Raw genomic sequence first — 24,203 nt, forward strand, 5'->3', positions numbered from 1 at the left:
GATAGTTAGGCTAGGTAGAAAGAGGGCGATAACTAGGCGCAGGCTAGGGGTTATAGATTAAAAGGATAAGAGTAGAGAGTAATAGATTAAAAGAGGATAGAAAATTATAGTAGAGGGTAACTTTTTTATAACAGAGGTTAGAGGTTAATTCCCTATTTAGGCGTAGCGCGAAAGCTATACGCGAGGCCCGGATTACCTAAATGTTACACGGGGTTAGGCTATACTTCTCTAGGCTCGATCCGTACTAAGGCGAGGTAGACTAAAGCGGTAGTCCGTAAGGTAATATATAGAATAATTAGGTAGAAAAGAGTTATTATTATAACTAAAGGATAAATAATACTAATTCTATAAATAATAGAATAACTAGTTAATAATCTATATAAGAGATAAACTATTTAAGTTAACTATAATAAGTATAATAATAAGATCTAACACATTCTTATACCTATTACTAAAGGTCCTATCCTCCTTACCCTCCCTTCTAAGAGGGAGGCCTAGGAGGGCTATAACCTCCTGATCCTCACTAGCCTCCTAGAGGCTAGGTCTTAGCGGGATACTATTCCTTTCACGTAATCTAGGCCCCGCCCTAGATCTACTTTCATCCATCGTGTCCGCCTAATAGTCTTCCTTTATACAACCTATATAAAAAGGAAGTAATTCCTTATTACCTTATAACACTAAACAGGGTCTATTAATTTCCTAATATAGGCTTACTATTTAATATTTTACTATTATATATCTTTAGTATCTAGCGTTTATAATATACTATATATATACTAGTAGTACTAAATATAAGTATAAGACTATTACTTCTTAGTTAGTACTTTATCTTAAAAAAAGTCTCTAAACGTACTATAATAATAATAAAAAAAAGGTCTATAAAGGCTAAGGCTAAATAGTTACTCTTTATCTTCTATAAGTATAAAGAGATAATAAAGAATAGTATAAGTATTATATAGTATACTAGATCTAGCTAGGTTATATAGTATATAGCGCTAGTAGTAATAAGTAGTTTTCCTTTATGATTACTAACTAAGGATATTCTTTATAGTAATCTCCTTATTAGTAAAGGTAAATAAACTTATCTATTATAAATTTACTAAGTTCTAACTAACTATATTTATAGGTTAGTAGTTAGTATTTATAAGTAAAGAGCTATAGTAGGGTCTTATTCTAGAAATATATAATTTATATATATACTAATATACTTATTAAGTATATAATATACTATATAGTTCCTAAACCTATTATAGAATACTAACTTTAAGTAACTAGATAAAGTACTAATAGCTTCTAAGTAGGCTTAATTATAAAGCTAAGTCTTTATAGAGATTATTTAAGTAGTTTTACTAGCTAGTAATAAGCTTATACTTTTTAGTACTATTATATAAGGGTTTACTATACTTCTCTAAGCTTAGTCTATATTAGGGTAAGATAGGCTTAGGTAATAGTTTATAAAGTAGTATATAGAATAATTAGGTAGAAAAGAGTTATTATTATAATAAAAAGATAAATAATACTAATTCTATAAATAATAGAATAACTAGTTAATAATCTATGTAAGAGATAAACTATTTAAGTTAACTATAATAAGTGTAATAATAAGATCTAATATATTCTTATACCTTTTACTATAAGTCCTACTATCCCTTCTATCCCCTCCCTTATAGATAGTTATAATAGCGCTACTATCCTAAGGTACTCTACTATCCTAGATATTAGATCTTAGCGTAATAGTATATTATATAACTTAGTGTGCCCTACACTTAGCCTTCCTTTATCTATAGCTTCCCTTATATAAGGAGGATTTAACCTTTATTACTTATAACACTATAGAGTATAGTATATTAAACCTTCCTTTCTAAGTCTACTTAAATATTATTCTAATATTCTAATACTATAGTTAAGAATAATACTAATAAAAGGCTTACTCTAGTATAGATAGTAGGCCTCCTTAAGTACTTTTAGTTACTTTACTTTATTAGTTATTTTCTTAGTCCTATTCTTTATACTACTTTTCTTCCTTCTCTTAATAATACTACTCCCTTTACTTACCTAATAGGCCTTTAGCTCTTTATTATAGATAGTATTACTATTAGTAAGTTCTTCTAGTTATCTAGTAATTAGAAGTATTATATCTTTAAGCCTTACTTAGTAACTCTAATCTATTAGTATCTAAAGACTATCTATTCTTATACTAATACTTATAGCGTAAACTCTAAGTTTAGTAGTATTATAGAGATATAAAGTAATTATAAAAAGAGGTTAGAGTTTAAACCCTTTAGTACTTATACTACCTTTACTATTAATAACCTCTTATTTCTAAATAAGACTTATATAAACTACTATACCCTAGGTACTAAGGTATCTTATTCTATAACCTATAAGTACCTAATTCCTTTTTAGATACCCTCTTCCCTTATTTTATATAATAATTACTAACTCTATATATACTAAGTTATTCTTATATATATAGTAATATATCCTCTATATCTACTATCTTATATATTACCTTTACTCTTCCCCTATACTACTTACCTTACTAATTTTACTACTAAGCCTTTAAATACTCTTAAGTTATACTATAAGGGGAGTATAGCTTAGGTAACTTTAATAGCTAAAGATACTAATTTTAATAATACTAAGTTTAATTCTAAATAGTATATTATTTATTTTAACCTTAATATTAAGCTTATAAGTAATTAGTAGAAGGACCTCTAAGTAAAGGATCTTTAGTACTAAATTAATAAGTTAAATACTAGTAAAACCTCTTTATTATCTTAGTTACTAGTTAAAGATAACTATAAGATACTTTCTCCTTATAAGTATATTACCTCTTAAGCTCTAGTAATACTATTACTAATAAAGAAGAAGGCCCTATATAAGAAGTCTTCTATTCTAGTACCTAAGACTTCTTCTAAGAGTTATTTAGTTTAGCGCTTAACTTATAAGCTAACTATTAAGGCTTCTAAGAAGTTAGAGGTTCTTACTAATAGTAATATTTTTAATAATAATAATTCTAAGGATATTTATTATTATATTCTTAGTAAGAGTAAGGAGTCTAAAAAGCTTTTACTCTCTAAGAAGGTAATAGGTAGTTATTTTACTATTACTAGTATTAGTTTTATTCTAGATAGTACTATAACTAATTATATTAGATATAAAATCTCTTCTTAATTCTCTTTTCTATACTTTAAAAGGGTGTACTTAAATCTAGTCTAAGGATTTCTTAGTAAGCTTCCTTTACTTTTTTCTTTTCTCTCTACTACTATTCTTCTATATAATAGTAATAGTTTAATAGTAATATTAATACTATATTTATACTTTAGTAGTAGTTAGTTCCTTTAACTTAGAGGACTAGTATTTAATAGTTATTTTTTAATTAGATAAGAATACCTAATAGTTATTTAGGTTAAACCCTAACTTCTATTATAGTATACTACTATTATATAGCTTAGTTTAGATTCTATCCTTAAAAGATCTTAATGTTCTTATTAATTAACATCCTAGATATTCTAGGATTAGTATAATTAAGAAATATATCTCTTACTAGTAGATAGTTTATTACTTAGTTATAGAATATCCTTACTATATTATAGTTTCTTAGTTTTAAGATTATCTTTATTACTAGATAAGTTTCTTTCTATGTTAACTTAATTATCTTTAGTCTATTCTTATTAGGTTTAGAGTTAAGTGTTAATTTCTTCTAAATTAATAATTATACGTTAGTAAAAGATCTTTAGCTAATTACTAGGTGTATAACTATAGAACTTAGTACTATCTAATTCCTCTAGTTAGTACTATCCTTTTTTACTAGTACTCTTAATATAAAATAGACCTTTCTACTTAAGGAGGAACTTTATAAGCGTTAATCTATTACTATTATAGAATAAGTCTTATAGTAGTACTAAGTTACTAATTAAAAGGTGCTTAGACCTAAGTACCTTAGAGTTATTAAAATAGTTTTTATTCTTATAGCGTAATTAGATAGTCTAATTAATAGTTTCTTAGAATTACTTATCTCTTCTATTAAATTACCTAGCTCTTATAGTAAGGAGTATTACTATATTATAAACTTCTTCCTATAGTAGTATCTACTATATAGGTATTAATAGCTTAATTAAGAGTATATATTATTAACTATATACTAAGAATACTAAAGTTTTATTTATAGTATACTTAATAGTTATTTAATCTACCTAAAGGATATTAGGTAAGTTATCTACCTAGTTCCCTAGAAGCTTCTTTAGGGTAGCTACTATAAGAGTATAACCTTATTTAATTAGACCCTAACCTTAGGGGTAGTATATACTAGAAGTAATTTAATTAATCCTTTATTAGCTTTAGAGGTCCTTAATAAGTCCCTTATTCTCTAGGCTACTATCTATTAATATTTTAAGTAGTAATCCCTATTAGTAGAAGATATTATACTAAAGGAACTTTAGTATACTTTTTAAGTTATTCTTAGCTAGCGCTTTAGCCTCTACTTATTATAAGATATAATTATATACTACTACTAAGAACTTCTTACTATTATATCTAGGTAGTATATATATAATATTAATAGTAATCTATCTAAATAAGATATTAGGTAGCTCTATTAGCTATAACTCCTCTTATACTATTACTAACGCGTATAATTAATACTTAGTATAAGATTAGATATACTTCTTAACTTACTTATATTATCCTCTTTAGTAGTACCTTACTTAAACTTTACTCTACGTTCTTACCTTACCTTAGTAGCTAGACTTATTATAGAGTAACTTAATAACCTTTAGCTAATCTTTTAGGATATTTATAGCCCTTTATAGAGGCCTTCCCCCTATAGGTATTATAAATAGATAACGCTCTTAGACTATTATTTAAAGAGCTTTCTTCTTAAACTTATAGAATTCTACTAGGGAGAGGTACTCTAAGCGTTTATAGAATAGGAGCTAAGTAGTAATAGCTTATAACTTCTTATTATAGCTTTTTACTAGTAGTTATTTATTAAATAAAAGGTCTATATTATAAAAGCTATACTAGAGTACTAGTATTTCCTTAAATATAAACTAAACTACGTTTAGGTAGGTATTAATAAAGTCTTCTATATTTTCTTCTAGCTCCTTAGGTAGTTCTTAATTATCTAGTTCTAGTCTTCTTAATAGTATATTAGCTATAATATTCTTCTTACTAGTAATATAGATAATATCTAAGTCCTATATATTAAGGAGTACTAGCTATTATATAATTATAGCTCTTAGTAGGTTAGTAGTACTATATTATAGCTATATAATAAGTATCTTTATATTAGTTTCTTCTATAAATCAAACCTTATAGATATATAACTTAAATTTTTTTAAGGTAAGTAGTAGTGCTTTTACTTTCTACTTACTAGAGTTTTAGTTTTACTCTATTCTTAACTAAACTCTACTTTTAAAGTAGACTAGGTACTAATAGCTATTTAGATTATCTTATATAATTGTTACAAGGTAACAAGAAGGATCTCTCCTTAATGCAGGTCGCATGGTAAGAGACCATCGGGCGACCACGTTAGAAGGTAATGACTAGTGCGGGGCGCTGATCACGTGATGGACATCCTGCTAAGAAGAGCCATCCCGCTAAGGATGGGATGGCAGGTCGATACAGGATGTCAACCATCACAACCATCCCTCGGAAGGCTACAACCGATGGGATGGCAGTGATGGCAATGGACAAGGCAACGAGGATATAAGGATAGAAAGGTTTTATTATTACTCTCGTTGTAGTTAACTTAAATAGTTTATCTCTTATACAGATTATCAACTAGTTATTCTATCGTTTATAGAATTGGTATTGTTTATCCTTTGGTTACAACGATAACTCTTTTCCACCTAATCATTCCATACGATACCTCACGGACTACCGCTTTAGTCTACCTCGCCTTAGTACGGACCGAGCCTAGAGAAGTATAGCCTAACCCCGTGTAACACTTTGACCACCTTAGATATTAGTGGACGTTTAACCAACAGGACAGCCCGATTAAGATTCAACAATAGCTTATCAGGGAAACGCGCAGAACAACAGGGCTCAGGGTCAGGGACCCTCGACGCCAGCACGCCCTACCCCAGAAAATGATAAGATGCTGGAAGCATCCGATGACGAGGGAGAGAACCCTAACGTCACTAAGCTCAGGAATCTTAGGCAACACACAACCACGCAGGCTCAGCAGATTACTAAGATGCAGGCAATGATCAATCAGCTTGCAGGGCAACTAATAATAACCCCTAACGAACGACCCGTTACTACAAAGAAACCCAAGATAGCGTCACCAGAGAAATACGGTGGAGAACAAGAAAAGCTACGAGTATTTCTCACTAACATCGACCTGTACTACGAGTACAACGAGGTACCCAACGACCAGGAAAAGATCCTCATAGCCAGTACATACATGAAGGATAAGGCTTCTAATTGGATGCAACCCTATGTGGACGACTATCTGCTAGATGCAGAACACATAGGCACTAAAGAAGGAACCCGTACCTTATTCGCAAGTTAGACAGAGTTTAAGCAAGAGATAGGACGCATCTTCGGAGAAGTAGACGCTCAGAACTAGGCAGAGAAGAAGATCACTCGCCTAAGGCAGACCTCGTCAGTATCGGCATACACGGCGGAATTTAAGCAACTACAAGCACGGATCGATTAGGATAATGCGGCACTTCGAACGGTATTCGAAGCAGGCCTCAAAGAGAATGTCAAGGACGGCCTTGTACACCACAATAAGCCCGGGACACTACACGCTCTAATCAAGCTAGCCACGCGTATCGACAACAGGTTGTGGGAACAAAACGATCAGAAGAAATACTTCCGACCCAACCTGCCCAACATGAAGAAACAGCGTGGTAGATTCGACAGGGATGGCGACGCCATCATAACCAGCAAGGTACAAGAGAAGGCCAAAGACAAGAAAACCCGAGGAGGTAAAAGACACGACGGTCTCTCTAAGGAAGAACGCCAGCGGCGTTACGACAACAAAGCATGTCTCCGATGCGGGAAGACAGGACACTTCGCTAGGGATTACGAAGAAGAACAAGTTAAACAGGCAGCTATCAAGATCTAGATAATCAGATAAGGCACGCCTTACCCGGCCGGGATAGAGCCGGATGACAACCTAAGCGACTTAGACCTATACGAGGAGGCACGCTTAGAGGATAAGGAAGGCTACGAAATCGTCCCAAGAGTTAAACCAGACAACGAAGTTCTCACCATAGGCCAGCCAAAGAAGACTAACTGGAAGGTCAAAGGCACCATCGTAATAGAACGATTAGCCAACAACCAGTGTTAGGTATGTAGTAACAAGACACACTACGCCGACAAATGCACAGTTCGCGAACGAATCATGATTACCGGCCCGAATGCCGAAGAAATTGGGTATCAGGCGATACACCAACAACCCTACTTCGATGATCCAATAGCTGAGGTCGAGGACCAAGAAGCCCACGAAGTAGAAGATACCAAGGATCACAAGGATTTGTGTTAGTATAACTGCAAGATAAATTGCGAGTTCTATAAGCAAGATAAGGAGGATTGCAGGACAGACCAGGACCAGTGCTGCCACCTAAACCTCTGGGCAGACGAATGTCTAGCAGACATCTGCCATCTACACGAACCAGAGAAAGTGGAGATCCACTACAGACTTCTATAGACGCAATGCAGGAACGGGTGTAACTTCCATCGCAAGCAGCTCAAGGAAGCACACAAGGTGGATAACTATTACCATCGCACCCTATCATCAAACATCTGCGAGGTAGCAGATTATAAGATTCACGAGGCCAAGAAGGCTTAACCAAGGAAGAGGATCACTAGGGAGGAGATACCTCACTAGAACATTCATTAGAGCTTCTGTTACGACGACAGGTGCTTGACGCACTACAGCTCAAAGAATGACATAGGCTACTTTCCTAAGTACAGGAAAGGTAAGCAGTCAAAAAACTAGGATGCCGCTAGGGACAGGGTCACGCTAGTGAAGGCAGTCCTAAAACGACCCTTAGGAAGGTGCAGGATACCGATAGTCGGGTGAAGCAGCTGCTTACGACCGTATCTATACAGGGACGAAACATCGAGGCGCTCGTGGATAGCGGGGCCGCACGGACGATGATCTCACCCAGAGTGGTAGAGAAACACGAACTACCCTACCGGGTTAAGAAGAACCCAGTATCAGTACTGTTAGCCGACGAGAAACCCATAGAATATGGAAACGGCATAATACGGATAGAAACCGAATCAACAAAGCTACGGATAGCTGGCATAGAGTGCCAAATAAATATCGACATAATGGAACTAGGAGGACTAGACATGTTGATTAGTTATGACTGGCTAGATGCCCATAACCCCGCCATCGACTGGCGAATAAAGACGATACTCAGAAGAGAACCTGTGCACAAGGTTGCTGGAGTACGCCAAAGAGTGAGCCCGAAGGACCAGAGCTCAACCCAGGACGGGAGGTTCGGCAAGATCTCGCCTCATAAGATTATGAGAATCTATAAGAAGGACCCTCAAAGAGTAGGAGTCATATGGATAAGACGAGTCGCGACTACGAAGGAAGGACCCTTACCACTAGAGATACCAAGAGAGTATCAGACCGACGAGTTTAGAGAACTCTTCGAGGAAAACGAAGCCACAGATTTGGCAGACCATCAGGATTGGGATCACGAGATCATCCTAGATAAAGGGGCAAAGTTAAGCCCAGGACCTATGTATCCCATATCGCCCGAGCACGATGCTGAGCTAAGGGAGTACATCCAGAAGAATCTAAAGAAGGGATTTATCCGACCGGGATCAGGCCTAATAGCCTCACCCATCTTGTTCATAAAGAAGCCTAACGGGAAGTGGCGACTATGTGTCGACTTCCGAAGGTTGAACAGCGTTACTCGGAAGAACCGATATCCCTTACCACTAATAACCGAGCTCATAGATCGACTCCAGGGAGCCAAGTGGTTTACGAAGTTCGACGTTCGGGAAGGATTTCACCGAATCAGGATCAAGGAAGGACACGAATAGATGACAGCGTTCAAAACGAAATATAGACTATTCGAGTACACAGTAATACCTTTTAGGTTAACGAATGCCCCGGCAACGTTTCAGTCAGTCATCAACAACGCTCTTCACGAGTACCTTAGAATCTTCGTCACAGCGTACATCAACGATGTGCTAGTATACTCTAGCGGGACGCTAGAAGAACATGTGGAACATGTCAAGAAAGTGCTCAGGAAGCTTAAGGAATACAAGCTGTACCTGCAGCCGGGGAAGTGCGAATTCCACACGAAGGAAACGGAATACCTAGGCTTCATAATATCCACAGAGGGGGTAAAGATGAACCCAAAGAAGACAGCGGCTGTACAGGAGTGGCCAACGCCCAAAACAGTCAAGGACGTGCAATCCTTCCTAGGATTTGCCAACTACTACCGGAAGTTCATCAAGGATTACTTAAAGATCACAACACCTCTCTCCGAGATCACGAAGAAGGAAGTTAGTTTTAAATAGAACGAGGAACATCAGGAGGCTTTTAATCGAATCAAGCAGATATTCCTCAAGGCACTAGTACTAGAGATGTACGACCCAAAGCGAGAGACGCGAGTCGAGACCGACGCGTCAGATTATGCACTCGGAGCTATATTATCGCAGCAGTGCCCAGACAAAAAGTAGAGACCAGTGTTCTACCACTCAAGAAAGTTCTCTAGAGCAGAACTAAACTACGACGTTCACGATAAGGAGCTACTAGGAGTAGTCGATGCCTTTGAACAGTGGGAAGTCTATTTGCTAGGACTACCACACCAGATCGAGGTTTTTACCGATCACCAGAACTTGGCAGGTTTTATGACAACGAAGAAACTTAACCGACGACAAGTCCGATGGGCTGAGATGCTAGCTCAGTTCGACTTCAAGATAACTCACCGCGCTAGAACGCTCAACGGAGCTGCGGATGCTTTAAGCAGGAGATCCAACTTACGCGAGGAAAATCATAAGGAACCACATAACGCCATGTTTAAGAAGATGCCTGATGGCACACTACGTTACAACCAGCCGGAACTAGCTAAGATAGCTAAGGTGGCCGAGCGGGTAGAAACACTTTAGCAGCAGTAGCAGCAGAGAGCGGCCAGCTAGCAGTTTAAGCCTGACGAGAACGGCTCCGACAAACTGTTACAAGACGAGCGAGAGTACCGAGATATGATTCGAAGCGATCGAACATATGTACCCCCACACATAAGATCGAGTCTCATCAAGGAACTGCATAAGTCCCCAGAGTATAGACATACATCGCTAGAAGAAATAGTTAGGCGACTATCAAAGGTGTTTGCGATACCACGCTTACGAGCGAAGGTGCAGGACGTCCTAGGCAACTATTTAGCTTGTCATCAGAATAAACCTAAGAGACATAAGCCCTATAGCCTGTTACAACCCTTACCGCTACTAACGAGACCATAGAGCAGCGTAACAATAGACTTCATAGTGAAGCTCCCGAAGTCGTTAGAACCAGGATCCGGAAGATTATGCGACACAGTCCTAGTCATCGTGTGTCGTCACACGAAAGGAGCAAAGTTTGTGCCTACAGAAGAAACTATTACGGCAGAAGAATGCGCGTATAAGGTTAGCAAGGCACTTATGTCAGAACATAGGATACCTGAAGAATTCATTACCAATCGTGATAAACTGTTCACTTCTAAGTATTAGAACACATTCCTAGCAAAGTTAGGTGTGAAGAAGAAGCTATCAACTAGCTTCCACCCCAAAACAGATGGCCAGACGGAACGAACAAACCAGACACTAGAACAGTATCTGAGGATGTACGCCAACAAGCTGCAAGATAATTAGGTTAAACTCTTACCAACAGCATAATTGGCCTACAATAGTACTAGGTCTGCGACGACTAAGTACTCACCACACTATGCGAACTACGGATATAAGCTGATTGCTCATCGAGATCCGAAAGATATAGAGAGTATCACAGTAGGTGCAGACGACAAAGCCCGCTTGATGCGAGAACTGCACGACGAATTGAGCAAGAACATAGCTCACAGGAACCTTACAACAGCTAAAGCGGCTAATAAGCAAAGGATTGAGGGACCAACCTTTAAGAAGGGGGACAAAGTTTTCCTGTCACGACAGAACTTGAAAACTAAGCGACCAAGCAAGAAACTGGATAACCTCCGAGTAGGACTATTCGAAGTTCTAGAAGAAATGGGCAAAGTAAATTACAAACTCCAACTCCCACCAGGCATGCGCATCCACCCTGTCTTTCACAAAAAACTCCTGGAAAGAGCACCTCCAGATGCCGAGCTAGCTACCGACATAGAGCTCGAAGACGACGAGTACGAGGTCGAGGAGATTAGGGACCTACAGAAAATCGGTCGTCAGTAGAAATACTTAGTCAAGTGGCTAGGATGGCCAGAGAGCCAGAACACTTAGGAACTAAAGGAAAATTTGACGAACTGCAAGTCACAGGTACGTGAGTACCACCAGAGACACCCAGAGAGGAGAGGACCGGATCCTTAAGGGAAGAAAAGAAGTCAGAAAAAGGATCGAAGGAGGCGTCAACCTATAACCAGCCCAAGTTAGTCGACAGTCCGGGTAGCGATAGTTCGGTTAGTAAAAAGTCCGTACTAGGGGCAGGGTTCCCCTCAGCTTGCTCTTTCGCCCGATCCTGTAGATTCAGGATAGCAAGATCTCGATCAGCGTATGAGTGCTCTTGCGCCTTAACCTCTAGGAGCTCACGACAGAGACGGGCAGTCTCTATTATCACGAGGGCCTGACGCTCTTCCGCACGCGCAATCTCGAGTTTCTTCTTGCGCTTCTCAGCCTAAACCTTCTCCTACTCTTCCTTAGAAACAAACAGGCTACACTCAGCCTTCACAGAAATACAGCCGGCACAACGACTAGTTACAGTATCCATAAAGCAACGAAGGTTCTTCTCCTCGCAGCGCTTACAACGAAACGTCATCTTAAGACCCTGCTCTTGCACTTAAGTCGCGCGGGCACGACGCTTAGCGGTTGAACTCTGCGGATGGTTGCAACGGGACGATTGAACCTTAGGCATGGTCAGGAGAAGTGAGGAAAGGAAGGAGGAGAGGTTACAATACTACAGGAATACCTACACCTCCGCCTCCACCACCACGCTAGGCACAGGAAAACGAAAATCTAGGGTATTAAGACGATACGCCTAAAAGGGGGGGATAATGTTACAAGGTAACAAGAAGGATCTCTCCTTAATGTAGGTCGTATAGTAAGAGACTATCAGGCGACTACGTTAGAAGGTAATAACTAGTGCGGGGCGCTAATCACGTGATAGATATCCTGCTAAGAAGAGCCATCCCGCTAAGGATAGGATAGCAGGTCGATACAGGATATTAACCATCACAACTATCCCTCGGAAGGCTATAACTAATAGGATAGTAGTAATAGCAATAGACAAGGCAACGAGGATATAAGGATAGAAAGGTTTTATTATTACTCTCGTTATAGTTAACTTAAATAGTTTATCTCTTACACAGATTATCAACTAGTTATTCTATCGTTTATAGAATTAGTATTGTTTATCCTTTAGTTACAACGATAACTCTTTTCTACCTAATCATTCTATACGATACCTTACGGACTACCGCTTTAGTCTACCTCGCCTTAGTACAGACCGAGCCTAGAGAAGTATAGCCTAACCCTATGTAACAATAATAACTATACCTTAACCTTTCTTACTTCTATTAACTATAAGAATAATTTAGTATAAAGGTTTACTATCTTTAATAGATACTAATATAGGAGTAGTAGTAAGGGCCTTTTAAAAGTACCTTATAGCTTCTTTTTCTTTATTAATCTATTTAAAAGGTACGTTTTTATATATTAGTTTAAAGAGTAAAGCTACTATAATAGTAAAGCTAAGTACTTATACTCTATTACTACTATATATACTAATTAATATATAGATATCCTTAGTATTATAGTATTTAGGCTAGTTAGTAATCTTTTCTACTTTCTTCTTATCTAGGTAATATCCCTTCTTATTAATATAGTATTTAACTACTATTATAGAGGGGTAGTAGAAATCTAACTTATACCTAGATATAGTAGCTCTAGTATATTTAATATCTACTAATACCTTATTAATATTTAAAAGGTATTTAGCTATAAATTTTTAAATACTTAGCTCTACTTCTTTATTATTATACCTTATCTTTAGCCCCTTAATATAGATGTTATCTAGGTATAGTATATAGTAATTAGAGATATACTCTCTATAGATCTTAGTTATAACCCTTATAAACTTAGCTACTAAGTTTATAGTACTTATTAGTAAAGTATACTATTATATAAGGCTTTATAAGGTAGAGAAAGCTATTATATCTCTTAAGTCCTTATAGAGTTTAACTTAATTATACTTAGAGAAGAAGTTTAAGAGACTTATAACTATATACTTAGTAAACTCTTCTAAAAACTTATTAAGACTAGGAGGTAAGCTAGTATCTCTTATTATAACTTTATTAAGTTTCTAAGTATTATTAATAAGTTAATAGTTTTTATCTTTCTTTACTACTAAGAACTAAGGATTATAATATTAGCTCTTATAAAGCTCTAGTATACCCTTATTAATATAATCTTAGATTATTTTAATAACTACCTAATAGAGCTTTTATAAGACTAAGAACTAATCTACCCTCTAAGCTTAGTATAGTACTATATTAATAATAACTAAGAGGATAATATCTCTACTAGCTTATTTAGATTTATAGAAGTCCTAAGCTAGTATTAGCTCTCTTTAGTAGAAGACTTCTAGAAGTATTTCCTTTTCCTTTAGCTAGAGTTCTAGGGATATTTTTATCTCTAAAATATATTTAAGTATAATATAAGTACCTCTTAAGAATAGTATATAGTAAGGCTTAAAGTACTAGTAAAAGAGAGCTATATTACTATTACTATTTAGTACTTATTCTATAGCTACCCTTTCTTTCTAATTAAGTCTTCTTTTAATATTATATACTAGTTAACCTAAGTTATTAATAAGTTTAACCTTAACTCCCTTTTACTTATATATATTATTATTCTAAATATTATTTAGCTTAAATATAGTATTAGCCTAACTAGAAGGTATAGGACCTACTATTATAACCTTAATAGGTATTAACCTACCCTTATCTACTTCTATAAGGCTTTATTACTAAAATTTAACCTCTATATCTTTAGTAGTATTTTCTTTATATACCTATTATAATACTTCCTCTAGTACGTAGTCTAATAGCTAGATATAACTATCTATTATAATAATATAAAGTCTTCCTTTATCTTTTATAATAATACTACTATTAGTACTTTTATCTAAAGAGTAACTATTCTCTTATAAAAGGTAATATTACTACTTTTTCTTCTCTTACTTACCTTTCTAGTTCTTCCACTAATTTATAAATTTTATCCTTAGTTAACTACCTTTTAGCTCTTCTTCTAAGTTTATTCTTACCTCTATTTCTCTTACTATACTAAATACTACTTAACCTTCTAGCCTTTTAGTAGGTTTATAAAGTAGAGGACTAGTCTTTATACTCTTATTCCTTTTCCTAAGATAAGTCTCTTATAGAGGTTAGGTTTAGATAGTTAATTACTCTTAGTATATATAAAGGTAGTATTATACTAACTATTAATACTAAAGATATATTAGTATATTAGCCTATTAGTTATATACTTAATCTTTACCCTAGTATTTATTAAAAATATATTACCTAATATAATAAGATTAGTATAGGCTTCTACTATAAAGAAACTTATTTAGACTATAACTTATCTTATAATAATAGGGACTCCTTAGATAATCCCTATAAAGTTTACTATACTACTATTAGTAGTAACTATCTAGGTAGCCCTTATACTTCCTAGGAGTAAGGTTATTAGTAGTATAGCTTTCTTAGCTAATTCTCTCTTAATTATATTAAGCTCTACTCCTAAATTAAGTAGTATAAGAAATATATTACTTTAGATATTAATTAGTACTTTTAGGTAGTCTTATTAGAGGTGTTTAATACCTATTACCTTATTATATAGCTTTTAATTATCTTTTAAATAGTTATAGTTATCCTCTTCTATATTATTAGGCTTAGTACTAGTAATGATATTTTCTTAGATATAGTTAATCTCTAGGTCTACCTAGTACTCTACTTTAATACCTTAGTAGTTAATAACCTAGCCTTCCTAAGATTCTACTAAGACGTAGTTAAGGGGAGTATTTACTAAGTAGAGTATATTAATATTACTTCCTTAATAGCGCTTAGGTAGGTCTTATATTTAATAGTCCTTTTTAACTATTAAGTTAATTTTAAATAAGTGTAGCTCCTTTAATATATAGCTTACGTTAAATAGGCTTTTATACACCTTTAGTATATTACCTAGAAGAGTTCTAATTTAGAAAGGTATTATTATATTTAAGATACTCTTAATAACTAATTATATATTAGGCTCTAGCTTATCTATAATCTTCTCCTTTTATAGTTACTAGTTATTATTATCTCTTTTACTATCTACTACCTCTTCCTAGTAGTTATTAATATTAGTATCTTAGTTTATTAAATTATTAGTTTTTTTAAACTATACAATCCTATCCTTATTAATATTCCTATTACTTAAAAGGTATTTATATTAGCTCTTATTATAGTAGAGAAACTAGGGAAGTATAAGTAGTTAAAGAACTTTTAGGCTTAGGGACAGTATAAGAAAAAGAGTCCCTATAGAAACTAGCTAAACAGTATTTAGCCTTGAAAATAATAACTATAATACATACTCCTTTTAATATTTCTATATCTACCTACTATAGTAAGCACCTATTCCTAATAGAGAATTAGTAATAAAATACTCTACTATATTATAACCTTTTAGGTATAGAATATACTTATTACTTAGTCTTTATAAGATTACTTTCTATATTAGCTTCTATACTTAAGACTTATTATAGCTAGAGTAAGATTTCTATTCTATTATTATATATATTATTATAGTAGAAGTTACTATATTATTATTATATTTACTAAGGGTAGGTAGCTATAGCCTAAAGTCTAACTTATTTAAATAATAAATATACTAGTAAAAGACGTAAGTATAATACTATTAAAAGATACTATAATGAATTATAGTAAAGGTATATTTCCTAAATACTTAGTTTTACTATATATAGCTATATATAGTTTAATAATAAATAGGTTAAAACTAAAGCCCTAAACTTTAAGTAGTTCTAGATAGTTATAGTAACGTTAGGGAGAAGAGGAGTAAAAGTAGAAGAGGAGTTTTTTAGTTAATAACTATAGTTTATAGCTTACCTATAGGCTTATAACTATTATACTTAAGGTTATAGAAATAGTTAAGTAACTACTAGCTCTTTAAATCTCTATTTCTTAACTTCTACTTTAATACTCTATCCTAAAGCTTACTACTAAAGAGAAAAATATCTTCTTTAATACTATATACTTTATAATATATAATTATATTATAGGTGTTAAATAGCTATTCCTAGAGTTATAGATAGTACTTAACGTTAATACTAATATAGACGTAAAGTACTAGTATACTAAAGATTAAATTAGCTTAAACTATAATAATCTTAAGCCTTATAGTATCTTAAGCCTCTTCCTAGACGCCTACCTCTCCTCTCTTAACTTATTAGATAATACTACTAAGGACTAATATAAAATTCTCTTCTATATAAATAGCCTATTTACTATAACTCTTATATACTTAAGTAGTATTACTTTACTAGCTAGTACTAAGATAAATATAGAAGTAAGGTTATCTATTACTATAGAGTAAAATATTTATATTAAGAAGCTAAGTAATATAATAGTAACTAGGGGTATACTTATAATAGAGTAAGAGGCGTATATTAAGATAGTTATAAGTAGAGACTATAATAGATAGCTATAGTAGGTCCTTAGCTAGCTTATCCCTATCTTATAATTATATAAAGTAGGTATAGCTAATAATCGCGCGCGTAGGGTAAGTATTCATAGGGTAGTAGATAATTAATTTAATAATATAGGAGGCTTAGGATGTAGTATAATAGGACTTATTAGGTGCGTAGTAGCTATAGAGGAGTTTAGGCGATAGTACTACTAATATATAGGCTTTATAGCCGCTTAAAGGGAATTATAATTATAACTATAACTATAACTATAATTATAATAGTAGTAGTACTTATACTCTTAAAATATAATTACTATAATATAATAGAGCTTCTTAATCTCTAGGTAGTGTTAGTAGTAATTATAATAGTAGGGACGTTAAAGTAGTATAGGGCGTAATATAGGGGATAGATAGAGAGGTATTATAGGTAAAAAGAGACTTCTAAATACACTAGGATAGTTTAGGCTTAGTTTTAAAATTTCTTAGTAATATAATATAAGATAATACTATAGGCCCTATCCCTAAGGCCTAGGGGGGGTAAAGTCTAACTTATCTTTAGTAAAGATACTAAATAATTTCTAGTATTAGTCTACTTTATCTTCTTAAAGGCTTCTAGTAGAGTTAAGGATTAGCTATACTAAGATAGTATTATTTTCTACTATTACTTTAGGAGGTTTTTCCTTAAATAGCGCTATAATAGTTAGTAGATTAATATCTTATTTAAGCTACCTCCTCTTAATCTAAGCTAAAAGATTCTTAGCCTAGAGCTATTAGCTAAGATAAAGTACTCTACTTTATAGGTTTTCTTCTATACCCTACTAGAGTATAGATTACTTATTAAGGTATACCTAACCTTTATCTATAAATACTTATAGTATAGGGTAATTATTCTTATAGTAACTAGGTTTATTATATACTTAGTAGTTTATAGCTATATTAAAGGACTATACTTAGTTCTTACCCTACCTATACTAGGAGTTATAGTTCTAGTAGCCTTAGGTATTAGTAGTATATAATTAGTTATTATAAGTCTAATAACCCTTCTATTAATACCTAATATACTATTAGGATTAGGACTAACCCTCTAGCTATAGACTTTTAGGTTCCTAACTATTTATTAAGTAGTTCTAGCTTACTATATTATTAACTCTATATTCTACTTCTATATAAATACCTAAGTTACTTATAAGCTCTATTTCTTAAGATATTTATTATAGCTTCTAAGGTTTAAGTTCTAGGCTAGCCTAATTAATTCTTAGGTTTAGTATTTTATTAACTAACTTATCTACTTCTATATTAGTAGGGGCCTTTCTAAGGGGTAACTAAGTTAGTTAATAGTATTAATTATCTTCCCTAACTAGGATAGATAACTTTAGGGCTTAGAAAATTTATATAAGGATATTAGGTAGGTTATAGCTTACTATAAGTATATACTAAATAGCTATTAGCTTAGGTAAGGTAAACTCTACCTTAGGGGTAATTTCTTTAATTACCTCTAATAGGTTAAGTATATACGCTTCCTCTTCTACTTTAAGGTAAGTAGTTAGGTAGTTACTAATCTTCTTATAGCTAAACTCTTAGGGGCTATTAGTTTTAAAGCTAAATTACTTAAGTACTTTAGTTACCTATTTAAATAGTAATCCCTTAACTAGATAAAAACCTTAGTATTCTTTATTAATAGTTATAACTTTAATATAATACTTACTATAGATCTAAAACTCTTATAAGTATTCTTTAATATTTAGATTAAACCTTACCTAATACTAAAGAAGCTAATATTTAAAGTATTTAGTTTATACTTCTTACTAGCTCTAGTTATTACTCCTAAATAACCTCCTAAGCGCTTCTCTAAAGTCTTTCTAAGACTTATTTACCTAAGCTATATTATAAGTATTAGAAGCTTAGATAATAGTTTACTACTTTTACTTATAATAAGCTAAGAGCCTATTTACTATAGCTTTATTACTAAACTTATAGTGCTTAGATATATCTTTAAAGTATTCTAAGAATATAGTAATATTAGTACTATTAAAGACTAGAACTATTTTAGCTAGGTATAGTAGGAGTTACGTCGCTACTTTTAGGTCTTAGCTTCTTAGCTATTAGAGTAAGGCTACTATTATCTAAAGAACTTTTATTATTTTATTATTAGGGGGCTATACTAGTAGAATATCTAAGGAAATAGAGCTTCTTAGTATTACTACTAATATACTTAGTAAATCTATTAGTATTATTATACTATTAGCTAAGGCTTCTAGTTTCTTTATTTTAGTAGGAGAAGTAAACTAATCTATATTCTAGCTTCTAGCTAGTAGCTTAGTAATAGATTAGGTTCTTTTACTTATCTTATTCCTTACTTATTAGTTCTTACTTATCTATATAATATATATAATAAGTATAGTAAGGGCTATAATAAAGAGTATAAGTACTATATAAAGTAGTACTTAGGTTTAACTAGTTAGTTACTTATATATCTAAGAGTCTTTTAGTAAGAGGGTAATTACCTTATTCTTTATATATCTTAAGATACTATCTTAGTTAGCTATCTTTAGTCTATTAATTTAATTATTTATTATTAGTTTTTTCCTTATTAGTAGTACTCTATAGGGGCTATTACTATTATTCTTAGCCTTATATATTATTTAGCCTATTTATATATACTCTATTATATTCTTTATCTATTTAGCTATCTAAAGGATTATTATCCTAGCCTATACTTTTTTTATAATATACTACCTTATATAGCGTAGCTATACTCTAGTTATAATCCTAGTATTATTAGTAACTTAGTACCTCTATTATATCTTTCTTACTTCTTAGGGGTCTTTCTATATCCCTATTTATTTATATTCTCTAGTCTTTATACTTTTTTATTATAAAATATTCTTTAGGTTACTATATACTATTACTATTCTCTTAATATTTCTTACTTATTCTATACTATATCTATTCTAATTTCTCCTACTATCTAAGACTATAAGATAGAGCGTCTTATAAAGTCTTTAGATAGATTTTATACTTAGTAAATACTTATAGCTTTCCTAAGGTTAAAAGGTTATAAGGTTTAAGTTTTAATTAGTTATTATATATAGTAGAGTATTTTATTACTAATTCTCTATTAGGAATAAGTACTTAATATAGTAGGTAGATATAGAAATATTAAAAGGAGTATATATTATAGTTCTTTTATAGCTAAATACTATTTAGCTAGTTTCTATAAGGCCTCTTTTTCTTATACTATCCCTAAGCCTAATAGTTCTTTAACTACTTATACTTCCCTTAGTTTCTCTACTATAATATAGCTTAGAATAAGGTAATATATAGTAAATAAGTAAATATAAAGGTAAAAATATTAAAAGTATAATAAAGGGTATAGTAGTAGGGTAAATAAGGTTATATTAGTCTTAATCTAGTTATCTAGGTCCTATTAGCGCTAGAATAAGTTAAAATATACCTCCCTACTTATTAAAGGGGTAAATAGCCCTTATAGGCCCCTAAGGGCCTATAATAAAGTAATTTAGGCTTAATAAGGCCTTTATAGGACTAAGAAAAAGGTAAGGAATTACTTATAATATTAATTATTAGGTAGTAAAGAGAAGAAGGGAAAGTACTATAATAGCTAGTAATATACTAGAAGCTTAGGCTACCTAGTAACTAAGCTAGTAGAGGTAATAGTAAGGTAGCAATAAAGGTAAAGGTAAAGATTTTAAATTAAGTAAATTCTTAATTTACTTACTTATAGAATTATAAATTTACTTCCCTATATACTACTAGCGCCCTTAGTAGTTAGGTACTAGGTAAGGTAGCTAACTAACTTAGAATAGGCTACTTAGGGGTAACCTATACTTAATTAAGTTAATTTAACCTAAGGAGGGGGATAATATTAGGAACTAAACCTATCTAGTACCTTCTAGTCTAGAATAGACTAAGATAGACTTAAATACCCCCTCTTTTACTATTATAGCTTAATAGTAATTTATCTCTAGTCTACTTAAGAATAATACTACTATTTATACTAATTATAATATATTTAGTATCTTATACTACTATTATTTAATACTTATAGTAGGGGATAGCTCTATATTATAATAGTATAATAGGGAAAGTAATAATAATAATAATTCTTACTAGTTTTCCTACGTAAGGTACATAGGTTAAGAGTAAGTTCCCTATCTATAGTAATAATAAGAGAAGTAATTATATTAGGACCTTAGTACCCTTCTAGCTAAGCTATATCCTACACGTTATATAAATAGACTATGTAATTAAATATCTTAAGATATTTGTGCTTCCTAAGTAGCTTAGATATTACCCTAACGCTTTCTTTACTAAATTCTAGTCTATAGGAAGCTTACCTAATAAACTTTATAAGTAAAGCTATCTATATAGAGCCTCTCTTAGTAAGCGTCTAAGATTAGTTCTAATTAAAGATAGTGCTATCTTCTAGTTATATATCGCTTTAACCCTAATTACAGGAATCCTAAGTAACTTTAAAATAGCCTTAAATCTCTACAGTCTTAGTTCTAGGAACAGATTCCTTTACCTCCTTCTAAGGGTACTATAGGTAACTAGCTTCTGGCCTACGTATATTATCGCGTATCTTTAGCTATTCTACTATGCACTGCGCCCTCTAACAATGCCTGATTAGGAGCTTTTGCTTCGCTAAAACACTGCGGGTGTTGCTTGTCCTAGGGAGCGGGCAAAGAACCCAAAATCTCCAGTTAGAGGACTAGGGATCGAATTAGCCACTACTTTGTGGGGAATCTGGGCGATAGTTCTTTTCCTATGGTCCTGGTAATGATAAGCGTGATACCAGTGAAGGCGTGGCCCATAAGTATCACTTTTAAATAAGAACATCGACTACTTGATCGTCGAGTGGTCTGATAAGTCGGAGCCGGAGTGACGGCTCGGTAGGATTCCGGCTCGGTAGGATGTGTAGGCAGTATGGCCGCAGTAGCCTCGCCAAGTCCGTGTCAACTCCGTGCCAATCACATAATCCCACCACGAGAGTGTACCATTGCTTGACTTGTATGATAATGGTCTTTGGGTCGTGCTTTGGGGAGTAGTTGGGTTGTTGAGACCTTGATTTACCTAAATATGTACATCATCTTCTGAAAAGCCAAGATATGGTCGAAGAGTCGGTGTGCAACAAGCAAGCCGGTGGCATGTCAGCATCGGAATCGGAGCCTTGGAAAAGCGGCACACGTATAGGCGCTGGGGTGTAACAAACCGTAGATCGCTGGGACTTCGGATGGCTCCCGCGAACAAAAAGTGCTTGTACGATTGAATCCATACCCGGCCTTCACTTGGTAGTCTGCGTCTCTCGTCTTCTCCACATCTCACCGTGAAGCGGGACCGAATGCGTTGATTTGCGCGAAGCTCTAGAAGGATAATTGAATGCATCGATATTTTCGTGAGCAGGTGACCATGGACGCTGGCCTCGAAACCCGGAGTCGAGATCCTGTCGATATTCCAGTAGATAAACAGCGCACTATGAAGGGTATATCCTATCCAACGCCTCTTTCCCCAAACCACCCCATCACGTAAAATCATACACCACCAACGCCTGACTCCCCTCACTCTTCTCCCGCAATACAATCACATTCTGCTCATCAAACCCCACCCAACCGCGACTCACCACCGAATCATCGAACCCCCGTTGTAGCGCAACCCGCAAGCCGCCTTGCCTTCCCTCCCCATCGTCCTGCACGTACTCCTCACCAGCAGCCCTCGACGGCTGCACACGCACACTCAAATCTCCATTCCGCGAGCGCCTGCGATTCGCCGAAGACGTCATGCCGCCCTCCAAGTCCCAGACCCGGAGCTCGTCGCCCCTTTTGCTCACGGACACGGCTTTGCCGCGCATGCCGACATGCGCACCGGATATGGACGATGTGTGGCCCCAGAGACGGTTGCCGGAGCTGATGGAGAGGGCGTGCGATGTGGAGCGGACGAGGTAGAGCGAGAGTGTGTTGTCGGGGTGTGCGACGAGGAGGTACGGGTGCGAGTAGGACATGGAGGTTGGTTTCGATCGGCTTGGGCCGCTCGGTAGGGAGGCTGTTCTTGCGCTGTTTGGTGAAGGCGATGGCGGCAGGCTGTCGGACGGGGTGGAGCGGTATGCGGAGAGTGTGAAGGAATGCTCGTCTGCTGCTGTGGCTAGGCGTGACTCGATCAAATCGCCCTTGTGTGATAGTATCAGTTCTTGTACGCCAACTGTCCAGCCAGATAGATATGTGGGCAGGGAGTATGCGATGGCAGCGGTCATGCTCGTTGCCGTTGTTCGTAGCGATAGCGACACCGGTGGCCATGCTGTGTGCGATCGGAGCGAGTATAGGAGTTTCGGTGCCTCTAGAAGGCCAGTGGTACCTGGTATCCCCTCGAAAGCGTACAACGAGAGCAGGTGGTCTTCAGTCATGGTGAGGAGGTAGGGCGACGAGTATGCGAGAGCCGAGAGCATTCCGTTGGTCGACGGCGGATGGGTAAAGACATTCGTGAATGTCTTCCGGGTCGTCCTGTGGTTTGTTCTGAGCGCGTAGATGGAGAAGGAGCCGTCCTCGAAGCCTATGACGACTCTTTCGGTGTCGTCGCCCACGTTGGACGCGTCTATGGCCATGGATATTGGCAAACGAGCCGTGTCTGTTTCACCAGACAGTTCCGAAGATGCCAGTAGCTCCCTGTCATTCTTCGAGTTCCATGCTCGGAGGCCTGACATGGAGTCGGCAGCATAGATGATGCTGTTGGACATCATGACTAGCAGCGGCGGATCTGGAGGCCTTTCCGCGACGACGATCTCGCTGACGGCGCATTGTCCCCGAGTCCAGTTGTGCCGTAACCGATATTGCTGCTTCCAGTTGGTTTGTGTGCCGTCTTTGACCAGGTAGCCGTCGTCCAGCCATTTCGACAGCCGGGAGGAGTAATGTAGCCGATTAGGATTCGCAGGGCCCTTGATGCCCGGAATGCGCGATGCTCTTGGGAGGACGAATGTGCGGTAGTAGGCGGCTTTCCATAGCTCCGAGTCGACGGAGAGGCGGCTAAACTTCTTTGATACCCTGTCATAGTCAGCACACGTCGCGACTCGCTGGCGATGGCGGCACCAACCTCTGGCATACTAATAGCGAGGGTACTGGCACGAATGACAATACGCGCACAAGAAGTTCTTCACTCAGCCTCGATATGCGATCGGGATTCGTGAGCCGCTGTGCTTTGGCGGGGTGTTCGCCATCATCGTCCCCATCGCGCGCGCGCTTCATAGTCCGTGGCTAACGACTGCCGTGTTGGCGGCGAATGCGCCTCGGGACATGATGTCTTATCGTTAT

General features: G+C 35.3%; 1 protein-coding gene across 1 annotated transcript; it reads right to left on the minus strand.

Annotated features, from left to right (window-relative positions):
• Nucleotides 1-21,864: 21,864 nt before the first annotated feature.
• ACET3X_005665 (uncharacterized protein) lies at nucleotides 21,865-24,159 on the minus strand. The gene is made up of 2 exons (XM_069452149.1): nucleotides 23,986-24,159; nucleotides 21,865-23,936 (listed from the first exon to the last, which is right to left on the minus strand). Exons 1-2 carry the CDS (start codon nucleotides 24,135-24,137, stop codon nucleotides 22,427-22,429), a joined length of 1,662 nt encoding a protein of 553 aa, XP_069306025.1. The 5' UTR covers nucleotides 24,138-24,159; the 3' UTR covers nucleotides 21,865-22,426.
• Between the last annotated feature and the right edge of the window lie 44 nt (nucleotides 24,160-24,203).

Source organism: Alternaria dauci, chromosome 5 (assembly GCF_042100115.1).
Source record: "Alternaria dauci strain A2016 chromosome 5, whole genome shotgun sequence".
NCBI lineage: Eukaryota > Fungi > Ascomycota > Dothideomycetes > Pleosporales > Pleosporaceae > Alternaria > Alternaria dauci.

Coding starts and splice junctions, on each gene's coding strand:
- ACET3X_005665 (XM_069452149.1), bottom strand. CDS start 24,137: ATGAAGCGCGCGCGCGATGGGGACGATGATGGCGAACACCCCGCCAAA. Junction 23,937..23,985: donor TCGCTATTAGTATGCCAGAG/GTTGGTGCCGCC, acceptor TGACTATGACAG/GGTATCAAAGAAGTTTAGCC.